Source organism: Salvelinus fontinalis, chromosome 4 (assembly GCF_029448725.1).
Source record: "Salvelinus fontinalis isolate EN_2023a chromosome 4, ASM2944872v1, whole genome shotgun sequence".
Classification (NCBI taxonomy): domain Eukaryota; kingdom Metazoa; phylum Chordata; class Actinopteri; order Salmoniformes; family Salmonidae; genus Salvelinus; species Salvelinus fontinalis.
The window spans coordinates 72,066,402-72,079,735 of record NC_074668.1 but is presented as its reverse complement, the minus strand read 5'-3'; the positions used below and the strand labels follow the sequence as shown (position 1 = coordinate 72,079,735).

The window sequence follows — 13,334 nt, the reverse complement described above, 5'->3', positions numbered from 1 at the left end:
ATTAACATCAGGGACATGTAAAATCACGTCTTTACCATGCTATGCTACCTAGCTAAATAGTGATTATCACCAAACCTCACCATCTAGCCTCGCCTATAGTTCATAAAATAAGTGTCAAAATTCAAGAGTACAAAATAGGCTACAAAATAAAATGTAATATGTGCTTCATGCCAGAAGCAACCGTGTCCAAACGTCTCTCTCGCATCAAACAAGCACACAATCAGTAGGCTATAATTTATAATTTGCAATAAACATGTAGCCTAATAGTGTGACTTACTTTGTGAAGGTCGGGTTCAGGCTGAGGTAATTGCAGCGAAGATAATCCAAACCAAAGAATGACGATTATAACGCCCCGATCCTCATTATTTGGAAGAAAGGATAAAGCCTTCGGAGATATTGAACACCATTCATAAAGGTGTTATTCCTTCTCTTTGATAATGAAAGATATTGAGCGAGAAAAAAATGATCAATTCGACACGTTTACAGTCAAAAAAAAAATAAATGTTCCTTTGGATTCAAAGCGGTGTTGTTGACTTTTCGGTTCAATTAATTATGAGGTAATTCACTTCTTAGATATAAATTGAAAACTATATCGCAAAGCTAGACAGAGCTTTGTGATCCTTTAGTACATAGAAGTCTTTGGTCTACAGTCGATGGTAAAAACCAACAGTTTATCTGGATTTTGGGGGGGGGAAATCACAACTTCTCTTCGTTATCTAAATGTGAGCTGTTTTAGATCTCATTTTCTGTTAGCAAGGATGGGCTAATACAGTAAAGAAACCACAGTGATAGTTGATTCAGCTATGTATTAACATTTGTGCTCACCGTCGGCAAACTGATACAAACAATAAATATTTTGTGTAATCTTAAAATTGTCAGAGAGAATAGGCTACTTCACAAATCCTTGTCCGATGCGCGCGGTAGGCTACATCCAACGTAAAAATATGAAATTCATTTGGGCATGGATCCTCTTGTTCCAAATGCTACTCCTCGGCAGACGACTTTGAAACCGTTGTTTGGCACACAATTGTCCAAATTACTTTACAATATCAAGTCTTTATACGTCCGTAAAATTAGTCTCCCTTTGTTTGATCATGTCAAAGCTGAATGAATCACTCGGTTTTGCTCAGCAGACACCACGCTTCTCAGACCGTCATTGCCAACCGATCCAACTGTTCAGGCATATAGGACCGCTCATTCCACTGAAACAATTGGCTTGAGATGCTGTTGTCAACTCCAGTCAGTAAAAATCTTTTATCATATTTCGAGCGCCTAAATGGTTGTCTTTGTTTTCGCTCATTTCGTGTTTTGGTTCATTCTGTAGTTTTCGATTATTTTGAGCTCGCGGGTCTAGTGTGCAGTCTTGTGATTCTCTCTATCCCTCTGTAGCCTTCTGTCTGCGTTTAAATCGCCATCTGGAGCAGGATGCGTACGGAGCTCCTAACCTCTCTCTCGCTCTCTCTCTCCCTCTCTTTCTCTCTCTTCAGACCTACGAGTTGACAGCCACATTTCTGCTCGATGCTGCAATAGCATTGACAATTGACAGCACGCGTCTTATCTCCATATAGTCCATTTTTTTCTCGCATATTGAAACTCATGAAACTATGACCTCATGCACACACACACACACACACACACACACACACACACACACACACACACACACACACACATACACACACTGTGCACACATATAGGCTATTGATTTATACTTGAAACAAGTACAGAAGTTACATCATGTTATTTTGTAAATTCTAGAAATACAATGTATTCCCCACGTGAGGTTTTTACTTCAGCCCGATTGGATTTATTAACTCTCTTCACTGTCATAGGCCTATTTTATGTGCAAAGAAACAACGAATATTTGTAGCTTAGTGTTAAGTTAGCCTAATTCCATACTTTAGTTTAGGAGATATAGCCGACATCAAATGGTCAGAGGGGTTTGATAAAGTATAAATACGGGCGCCTACAGTAGGCTATAATACCAGGTATGCATTCTAGATTGTCTTGACATTTTCCCCATAGAGAATCATTTTCCCCATGTCTACCCAAGGGGGCCGCTGTTTCCTCACATCAGCAGACGCCAGCTCTAAAACCACCTCACTCGTCGCCTAGGCAATCTCTCCATGCAATGCCATCAACATCATCTCATAATTTCTACCAATGGCCTCACAATTAACTGCTCGTTCAGACGCTTGACAATCAGTGGACATTTTCCTCTTACTTCTCAATAGACAATGGTAGAAAATAAATACAAGATTTCTGCTTTAGCCTAGGGAGGCCTAATCTTGTTCCCAAGACACTTTCGCCCATGCGCAATTTGCCTGGGCACGAGCTTACTATATGGCCAAGACAGTATTTATTCATTTTCACCAAAGAATACAAGTGATAGACAACAATATAGATACAAAAATATTTTTTTTTAATTACGGTGTGCAGTAGCTATCACAAAAGGTGATTTTGGCTGAAAGGTGTCTGTAAAAATAATATAGTCAGAGGTTGGATTTGCACCTCCAGAATCTGCAGGTAAACACCATAGTGCGACTGTTCTACGGTCATTCCATCCGACATCCTCATAGTGTGTGTGTGTATTTGAGTTAATGCTGTATTTTTTGTAATGGCATAGGCAGTTGGCCTATCTGCATACATATGATGGCTTTGCGTTTACCACAAATACCAATGCCTAGTTTACCATGTAGGCCTATTTGCATTAGCACAGTGGCATATCCCAATTGTAGCTCCCAGACGCCGGCAATTTGAAAAATTCTAAAAGTAAATGGTGCTCATTAATTGATGCGTTGAACCGCCGCGTGCCATAGTTGAAAAACTTTGTGCTAAAACGATGACGTCATATCAGCCAGGTTCATCTGGTTTCACTAGCTGAGAATTCTACACCTGTGTGCCCTTTACGCTTGGTTGCAGACACAGAGGAAGAGGGGTAGCCTACTGAAGACAAAACAAACACTCTCCTCCTAACCTCTACTATGTCTATAGAACAACAAAGTCAGTCAAGAGTACACAGAGACAGCTGCTATCCAGTGTGTCCTGTCTCACCAGTCAGGTGTCCGGAGTGTGAGGTGTCCTCTCAGATACAGGTAAGGGGAACTGTCTAAAGGGGATAAGTTGTTTCTGTGTATTACTGACCATTTCACATGTCGAACAGGTTATACAGTTGGAGGTAATCCATCACAATGATAATCTTTATGATAATTGATATGATTAGTGAATGGCCACAGACCCATAAGCAAACCAGTAGGAACAGGGATCTCTATCCCCCATTATAACCAAGCATAAGGGACTGGAGTGAGTGAGTGTGTTGTGGCCTAAAAGTATTGCTCTCAGTTGGGGGGAGAACTGATAAGGTATATTGTACAGTACTTTCCATTGCAATTTTTTCTTCTCTTTATGACAGCTGCTATGATTCTCTATCTACCATATCAAAGTCTGATCCATCCAGTGAGCAGCCTTAAGATGTATCAGAGATCCTACAGCTCTGTCTGCCTCAATCAGATTTGGAAACATATTCAGGCCAGGTCTCTTCTAAAAGATCTAGGATTTCTCGAGAAAGAGAGAGAGAGAGCTAGTTCTGTGTTGTATATACACCAATCCATGCATTTCTGAAGAGAAACAATTTCTCAATATTTACCTTGGCTGTTTTAATAATTCAGACACCAACACTATAACTGCTGCATTGGGCTTAGAATGGTGGGAGAATTAAACACACACCCAGACACGCGTTCACACCCTCACACATTCCCCAATGCAAGTAACCCATCAGAGTCCTATCAGGGGTTCCATGTGGCATCCTGGGATTTGGGTTGTCAAGGAGATGGATGGTGGATCGTCCCAGGACTTGATGGAGTGTTTATAGCCCCTCTCTCTCTCTCCTGCTGTGGAGTTATAGCCTTGCCTGTGCTGGCCCTGCAGGTCCATCTGAGGGCCACACACACCGTGTGTGTTTGTGTGTGTGTGTGTGTGTGTGTGCGTGTGCGTGTGCGTGTGTGTGTACGCGTGCGTGCGTGCTGCGTGTGTACAACTGAACGTAAAGGTATGTTTTTGATTGAATATCTTTACGTTTTATGTTTACCTAGGTCTTTTTGTTTAATTAGAAAAAATAATACTGGATGTTGGAGAGGTGATGGGTGGGTAGGGGGGACCATGAGTGACAGTGTGTGGGGCATGGGGTGAAACCAAGAAGGAATCCTGTCACCATGATAGCATTATGATTGACGGCGTGCTATTCTCCTCTGGGAATACGGGCAGACGGCTTGTCAGCTCCCCAAATGACAGCCCCTCATTCTTTTCTTAATTTTGTCTTTTGTTGGGTGATGTGTTGGATGGGATGACCCTCCATGTGGCGCGTCTGATAACTCATCCCCACAACAGAAACACAAGGTGGGAACTATATTTATCTCTCTCAATGAACTGAACTCCCTCGTTTCCTGACACTCGTCTTCAGACCCTGACTTCCCTTTGATGGCATTAATGAACACAAATGACCTGGCTTTGTCTCCTCTCTCTTTCTCTCTTTCTCTCTCCCTGTCTTTCTTTTGTTCTCTCCACCTCGTTGCGTTGCCTGTATCTGATGGTGGTGGAGGACTGGTCTGAGATGCGCAGGGTAGATTGAGGGGTTGATCATTGTGTAGGTATGGTAATGAAGGTCTCTGTGACAGACTGGGGACACGGGGCAGCGGAGGCTCTACAGGGAGAGAATTCACAGAGGTCTGGACTGGAGCATTTCCTCCACTCACATATTGTAAATCCTTTCCTATAGCTCCAGTCACAGGCTGGCTGGCGTGTTGAAAAGAGATAAGGCCGCTGTGCCTCTCGTCTGAAAGGAACGCAGCTCCATTGTGCTCTGCTGCTTGGATCCACATTCAGTGGACGCTGTTATTGAGTTGCCATTAAAGGCAGCAATGTAAAAGTAAATTATTTTGGGGAGAAGCGGTTAAAACAAAATAGTCTCTTTCCCTCTAAATGAAAAACGTAACACGCTCAGGATTATACTGTGTATTTGTTAGTACACTTTCTGATGCAACCCATTGCACTGGTGTGGCAATGGGAATGTGAAATCAAATCAAATTCGTGTTGATTGGTCACGTGCACATATTTAGCAGATGTTATTGCAGATGTAGCGAAAGCTTTTCGCCGTAGTAATATTCACATTGAAGTTTGATATTTTGAGATGATATGACCGTGGAAGCTGTGTGTTATCCGACAGCTTTTATGTTAGCGTCGTGAACGTCTTAAAGTCATCTTAAAAGTCATCAGAGGATGCCGGAGAATAGAAAACACAGAACGAGAGAGCTCCTGTGCTGTAATGTAGCATGGCGCAACGGATCATTGCTCCGTCTAGTCAAGCACACGTTTGATGCTGGTTTTACAAATTGCATCCATAGACCCTCTGACATTCTATTTGCAATCGTGCAGTAAAGTGGCCGTTCAATTCATCGAAGCATGATGGGAATTTGAACTGAAGATGACGCTCTCTTCTTTTTAAACAGTACACGCTGTACTATGCTTATCTCAGTGTGTGTGAAAGAGGAGACCCTGAGGTCAGTGGTGGCTGGTGACCAGCCCTGCTAAAGGACCAGGAAATAGCACCTCGTTAAAGTGAAGTGTTTACTAAAGAGCAGGATGCAGGAACAGGAGAGAAAGTCAAGTGGGCAGCAGTGGAAAGTTCTCAATTTACCCTGTTTTCTCTTTGCACCTGAATGCATCCGCATGTATTCAGGCAAGCGATTGTGTCCACATTGGCATGCAAGGGAGAGAAAGAGAGAGAGAGAGAGGGAGAATGTGTGTGCAGACAGTTGGTAGTGCTGGGACTGAAGATAGCAAGGAGAGGGGCATGGTGCACTGTATCACGTAGTGTACATCTGTTCTTCACAGAAACCGCAAAGCTGGTGCAGAGGAAATAGAGAGAATAACTGCTCTCTCTACCCCCCTTCTCTCCCCCTCCTCTCTCTCTCTCTCTCTCACACATTCTCTCGTTCCCTCTATGTCTCTCTTTTCACGATGATATTCGTCACAGACCCATCCCCCATCATCCTTGTTTTATACCCATCTCTGTGAAGAGATTAAGAGAACCAATATGTAATACAATCCGGTTGTGTAATGGAGGATGATAAGGTTGTTGATGGAGACAGAGAGGTAGGGTAGAATATATGTCAACCTTGGAGCCAGATGTCCTCAACACACGAGTAGCCATTGGAGCGTGTGCACTGTAAATACATAAATGTCTCTCATGCACATAAAGCATACAGTATGACTTTCTCTAGCCATGGAGGATCAGGAAGAGCTGAGCGTTCATGAAACCTATGATAGGCATAATCCAAAGCTTCATTGTGATTTCATTCCACCTTTTCCCTCAAAGTCTCTGTCTAGATTCAGTCTACCCCTCCATCCTCCCTCTCTCGCTCCCTCTACCCCCTCTCTTCCCCTGCCCTCCCCTCTCTCAGGGCCGGCTGTGAGGGTGTGCTGGTGTTGGCGGGCGGCAGTTCCTCATTGTGGTGTGCTGTGTGCTGTATGCGCGGTGATAAGACACAGGGAGAGGAGCCAGCGTGCCGACATATCCCTGCCACTGCGGTTATCATCCGCCGCAGCTGTGCCTGAGCCCTGCGACATCTGCTCCCTCACAGGAAGCCTGCACCGCGTCTCATAACGCCTCACACACACACACACACATACATAGATACACACACACAGACACACACACACATAGAAAATATCACAAGACCATTACCATTATGATGCCTGAACGGTACACCCCCCCCCCCCCCAAACAGGTAAACTACTTGATCAGACAAAGAATGTTGTTTATAGGGACATGGGTACCTCCTTGGAACATGAGGCAACCCTGACGGATGGAGCCAGCGTTTACCTCAGTTCTGCTGGGTTTTTATCAGAGAATTACAGGGGATGCTTATGACTAAGCCTAATTATAGAGTGCTTATCACTGAAATGTTCACAAAGCTCATTACTGCCTAGAAATGGGAGCTGCCGCAGGTAATTCACTATGTTGGGTATTAGTCCTCCTCTAAGACGGCACCCCTTTTAAATATTTAGAGTCTATAAAGTACAGCTTTAATGTCTGATGCTTTTAATGCATTTCTCTGCTACTGGCCTCACTGATTTGTGAAGTTTTTACCTAAAGGCACTACTCCAGTTTTTACACTACTTTAATCAATTACCAGATTTTCATTTGCATTGTTGACAGCGTGTGCTTGAAAACAGTCAAGCGATCCTCTCCTCTCAGTGTTGAAAGAGTGGATTTGAGAAAGGAAGAAAGTATGAGATTAAGATTACAAGGACTCTCCCATTTCCTTTGTGTTACACCATATTTCTCCCTTAGCCAGTGATGCTGTTGAGTGTGCTGGTCTGACGGCTAGAAGCTAGCAGACAGGAGAGGGATGGGGAAGTGAGGGGAGGGGACCCCACTAACCTAACTAACAGCCCTGATGGGGTCAGTAGTGTCTCTCGGGATCCTGACCTGGGCTTGACAATGAATGAGCCTCACTCAGCATCTCCAACCCTCCACCTTCCACCCTCCCCCTAGCCCCTCAGAAACACAATAAAGGGAAGTGTGCCCCTCCAGCTGCCAGGGGAAGCCCAGAGGGAAGTCCCCATCCTCAGGTCCTCACCAGCCTGAACCCCTTTCCCTCCCAGTCCACTTGGACATATGTGCCACTGACTTCTAATGTCTTTACAGTGTAGGGTTTTGACAGCAAACTATGCTTTCAGTAATGAAAACAAGTTGGGGTCTGTTTTGACCTTGAAAATCAAGTGACAGTTTGTAAAGCGTTTCACCATAGTTACAGGAGCTACAGTAGGAAGCTAATTTCCATGTCTTGTCTGGAGCATGTGGTGCTAACTCAACACAATCTGATTACACATCAATCACTCCAACTTAATGAGGAGAAATGACAGCAGGAGTTTCTCCACAATCACTCGTCACTGTAGCGCGCTGCCAACAGAGGCACAGCCTGTAGTACCTCTCATAACACAGAAAAGGATCACCACCTACCTTGGTTGGCTGTGCGGTGGCTCCTGGTTGCCAGGTTGGGGTTGCCAGATTCCAGCCTGTGAGGGTTCCATCTGCACAGCGTCCCCCTGTGACTGGTCAACATCACCGTGGGAACCCTGGGAGGAGCGGTCAAATTGGCCGAGGTGGAGGCTGAGGTTGAGTCTCTCCGTAGGTCAGACCTCCTCTGTCGTTCCAGGTGGACCTCGGCAGCCATGCTCTGCACCCCCCCCCCCCCCCTCCCACAGCAGTAATCCACAACGTTGTCCTGTCCTCTGTGTGTTTTTAGAACTCTCGACTGGTCAGGGGACACACTAAACCACACAAGTTGATAGGACTATCTTTCTTTCTCTCTGGGGTCAGTGTGTAGACCGGAGGGTTGATGTCCTTTCTCCTGTGTGCTCAGGGTACTGACCGACTGACTGACTGACTGACTGACTGACTGACTGACTGACTCATCCAGGCCTGGGGAGATCACAGAGTGAGTCCTCTGGCTCTCATGATTAGAACATGAGCCCAGCACAGCCAGATCACATGGCTGCCAGACAGAGAAAAAAACTGGACTTCCTTTTAACTTTATGCAGCTAACACAGTCTTCAAATGACTCTCCCTTTACCTCATACTTTTGTTCCGTCCACGACACGTCACTTCAGATGGATCGCGACGCCACCAGACTTGTGTAATTATCTGTGTCCGATACTCTTTCTCTCCACCCAGTAGTCTCTCTCTCTCCTTCTCTTTCTCCGACTCACTCAACAGGAGTGTGTGAGATAACAGTGTGTGTGAGTGGCAGGGGGAGGTCAGCTAGCCTCGTGGCTCCTCGTTTCCTTGTTTCCTCGTTGTTCCGGCTGTGGGGCAGTGCACTGGCCTGAACCCTCCTCTAGTCCACACAGAGAAAGCAGAGCAGTGGCGCCCGTGTGAGCCGCGACTGTGTGCATCTGTAAAACTGTGTGTGTATATGTCTGTGTGTGAGTCCTGTCCCCACCGTGTGAAAGGGGTGGTTCCCCAGGGGAAGGTAAACAGTGCTGCTGGGTTGTGATAGCGGTAGACACCAGGCCTCGGCCTCCGTTGGGGCTTCCTCTGGCAGGAACCAGCTGTGTCTGTGGCCAGGCCAGGCTGGGCAGCGCTGTTTTCCCTTTCCCTCCGGACACAGACAGGGCTCCTCCTGTTCCTAACACTTCCTCCCTACACCCTTCCCTCACCTCTCCTTCCCTCCTCCCAGCCAGCCCTACCCCCAACTCTGCACCCTATGGATAGCTCTGCCCCCCACTGATACTGGCCTTAGGGGGGTTTGTTCACCCCCTGGTTAGATGCTGAGGGTCTTGTCTTCACTCACTGTGGTTCAGTCAGTCCAAATGCCAAGTGCCTCCCTGCCCTGGCCTCTCTGCTCTGTTGTCCCAGTGGTGTGTGTATATGTGTGTGTGTGTGTGTGTGTGTGTGTGTGTGTGTGTGTGTGTGTGTGTGTGTGTGTGTGTGTGTGTGTGTGTGTGTGTGTGTGTGTGTGTGTGTGTGTGTGTGTGTGTGTGTGTGTGTGTGTGTGTGTGTGTGCGCTCCTGCAGGGCCGGGTGAGGTAAAATCAGTAACAGGGGTTCCTCTGTGAATCGACAGAGAGGGTACAGCTGGGACCCCTCTGACCCGCAGAGCACGCGGTGTGGTGTAGCTGGGACAGAAGTGAGAGGGGATGTGAGCACACAGATGTGCCGTCCATCTGTCTGTCAGAGTGAAACCAGCACACAGATGGTGGACAGCAGAGTGGATGTGAGAGTAACGGGTGTGTGGGGTAGAGGGCGGTGTTCACTCATGTGACACATTTGGGACTTTGGAAACTATGAAATTATAGATTGACAGTCAGTTGGTTTCATTTCCTTTTTGTATTCTAGGTGCTTTCTATGTTAGAGAGCCTTCCCTGCCTCAACTGTGCACTAAGATCGAAGATACTTATTTTGGGTAAAAAATACAGCATCAAAATAATTTGTTAGTATATTCAAGCTTCTCCCAATGACATCATCCAATCTGATGGAATCTGCTTCCATGTGATATTCAGTGGAATGAATACATGTACCGAAGTTGGAATTTTCATTTTTAAATGTACTGTATGTATGTGTCCAGCATTTCTCCTTCCTAAACCTCTCATCATGCTGACCCTCTCCATGGCTACATGTAAGCGCCGTGAGTTAACATGTGATGATCAAGTAATAGCATGTTCTCAAATCAAACCCTGGGATTGCCTGCTGAGAAGGAGAAGATTGCCCCATTGGATTAGTGTGTATGTGCATGCTCCTGTGTGTCAGGCTGTGGAGACCCCTGCCTGCCTCCCCTACTCTCAGATGTTGGCAGGTATAAAATTGTATATTTATTTTTTTGGGGGGGTGAGATAATGATTCCCACATAATCACTTTATCCCAGCTCAGGTCCTGGCAGGTGCTATCGTGACCGAGCGGTGCTTTCTCTCCACAGATAAGGTCATGGGACTGGGGAGGGGACCGGAGCGAGGAGAGGGTGGAGCGCTGCGTGGAGCGTTGGGCGAGCGGCTAGTCTTGCCTTATCTTCCCCAGCGGCTGTTGCTCGCAGCTCACAGATGTAGCAGGCTAGACTAGCCGTGTCAGATAGATCCTTCTATCAGCGACATGCAGGCCTCTCTCCCCAAATTAAAACACAGCAGGAGGACGGACAATGCCCTAATTATCACTTTACCCATGAATCATCAGAAGGGAAAAGTAGGACTTTTGATGAAAAATCTGGTGGAAAGTCAGCAAATATACCTGCCTTATTTCAGATGAAAGATTCTCTCTTTCTATTTTTGTTTACATTTCCCTTCTGATTTTCTGAAACTGGAATTGTGGTCTCTTCTCTGGTAATGCATGCTCAACCTCAAAAATGTGTCCTGTTGCTTTAAAAACAGGCATAGAGGGGGACTCCCGAGTGGCGCAGAGGTCTAAGGCACTGCATCGCCGTGCTTGAGGCGTAACTACAGACCCAGGTTCTTTCCGAGGCTTTGTCGCAGCTGGCCATGACCGGGAGATCAATTGGGTTAGGGGAGGGTTTGGCTGGATGTCCTTGTCCCATCGCACTCTAGCGACTCCTTGTGGCGGGCCGGGTGCATGCACGCTGAACTTGGTCGCCAGCTGTATGGTGTTTCCTCCGCGGATGACTTCCGGGTTAAGCAGGCAGTGCGGCTTGGCAGGGTCGTGTTTCAGAGGACGCATGGCTCTCGAAATTCGCCTCTCCAGAGTCCGTACAGGAGTTGCAGCGATGGGACACGACTGTAACTACCAGTTGGGGAGAAAAAGGTGTAAAAGTTAAAAAATATATTTTTTTAAACAGGCAGAGAGAGGAACTTTTCACCTTTTGCACCGAGAGAAAGTCTAACAAGCCTCATGACTGCAGGGAGAGAGAGAGAGAGAGAGAGAGAGAGAGAGAGAGAGAGAGAGAGAGAGAGAGAGAGAGAGAGAGAGAGAGAGAGAGAGAGAGAGAGAGAGAGAGAGAGAGAGAGAGAGAGAGAGAGAGAGAAGCAGCCATATGGTGGAAAGTCCTCCTGCCAGACACCTGGCCACTTCAGAGTGGATGAACCGCTCACCTTTACCAAGTCCTTACTTGGGTTTTTCCTGCCACAGGTACACACTGTATGGAACACTGTGGCTGGCTGGTGACTCTGGGATCACAAAGTTGTTCATATCTGTGACACTGTTGGTGAAAGTTTAGGGATTCCCCAGCTTTCTTCCAGGTCCATAGAATGTAAACATACAGCAAAACACTGTTTTTTCTCTACTTTACATTCTATGTCGGTTTGACAGATGTTAGTAGTTGTCAGTTAATTTCTCAGCTTGGAGGTATGATTCCACTATGATGGCCTATCTTTCTGTCTTGTACAGTATGGGAGGATATTATGAGAGTGTTTGTTGAGGACACAGAGAGCTATAGAAGAGGATTTCCCTGAGCTTATAGCCTTGGCAGTGTATATTCAGTAGTCTATGGACATCTAAATAGCCCCCCGAAATATGGCAGCTGAGGCTCCTCTATCCTCTCTTTGGGGTGTTTATGTGCACCTGCTTGGCACAGACAGCCCCAGAAACCTCCGGATCTTAACCGAACTCTATAAGTTAAACCGTCCCCATCTGTCACAGCGCAGCCCCACACAGATGCATGCTGAGTTTTTTTTTTTACAGCAGACTTGGCGCACATTCAAGAACTGTCAAAGAGCACCTGCTAAATTAAGCGCGTTCTCATACACACATACCCACTCACCACACAAGCACATGCAGCCACTGATGTATATTTGCAGAGAATGTTATAGTGACAATGTTATTATATGCAAACATACCGTAAATGTTATAGATAACAGATGTTTATCCCATATACTATTTTCTGAGTGACAATTTTCATAAAAAAGCAGCAATTCAAGACAAATAGCAATTAGACTGTGATATTGGCATTTACTTGTTCTAGCCTACACTCTTAGATAAAAGGGTTCCAAAGGGGTTATTCTGCTGTTCCCATAGGAGAATCATTTTAGGTTCCAGGTAGAACCATTTTGGGTTACTTATCGAGCCCTCTGTGGAAAGGGTTCTACATGGAACCCAAAACAGTTCTACCTGGAACCAACTGGGGTTCTTCAAAGGGTTCTCCAATGGGGACAGCCGAAGAAGCCTTTTAGGTTCTAGATGGCACCATAATGTGCAGAAGAAACATTTCTATTTAAATGTTCAGCGTTCTTATTTAGCTCATTAGGTCTGTTTACCATAAACCAAGTGCCCCAGTTGGCAAACAACTTCATAGTGTTGCTTTTATAGACAACCTGACATCTAACAAGCAGTGGGAGTAAAACCACAACTTCCACAGGTGTAGTTTCCTATAGTTCTCACAACTCCCCCCTCTTTTCTCCTCCTTTCTCTCCCTGTCTCTCTCTCCATCTCTCTCCCTCTCCCTCTCCCTCTCCCCCCCTCCCCTCTCCCTCCCTCCCTCTCATGGCTCATGGCATGCACAGCCGCTGAGCTGCTCTAAATAGGTGCCACCCTGAATAGGAGACAGATGGAAACGAAGGTTCCCCACTGAGCGGTTCCCCTGCAGCTGTGCTGTGTTCCCAATGCCAGGGAGTGATGACAGCCCACCAAGGGGCACAGAGACACACGTTCTGAGTGCCATCACGCTCACTCACAATGCCAGGACCCGACTGGCAGGGAGGGAGGAGGAGGTAGGTTAACCCCTTGTGAATGTTGACCTGTTTAAAGGTAGCCGATATGAGTAAGACCTTTAAACAGGTCAACATTCACAGACAGATTACCAGGACGTGTACTACAAGCATAAGCTGACCAAC

At 46.2% G+C, this 13,334-nt stretch overlaps 1 protein-coding gene across 6 annotated transcripts in view; it reads right to left on the bottom strand.

The window, feature by feature from the left end:
* The window catches only part of cbfa2t3 (CBFA2/RUNX1 partner transcriptional co-repressor 3), a 58,022-nt gene extending 49,768 nt beyond the window's left edge, over window positions 1-8,254 (bottom strand). For 5 of the 6 annotated variants that reach the window (XM_055921270.1, XM_055921275.1, XM_055921272.1 and 2 more), the window contains exon 1: window positions 8,024-8,254. In XM_055921270.1, coding sequence (XP_055777245.1) covers window positions 8,024-8,237 — 214 coding nt within the window. In that variant the 5' untranslated portion in view covers window positions 8,238-8,254. Of the gene's footprint in view, window positions 1-277; window positions 1,606-8,023 lie in introns of those variants that run through there. The other variant, XM_055921276.1, reaches the window with a different exon arrangement.
* Window positions 8,255-13,334: the final 5,080 nt, after the last annotated feature.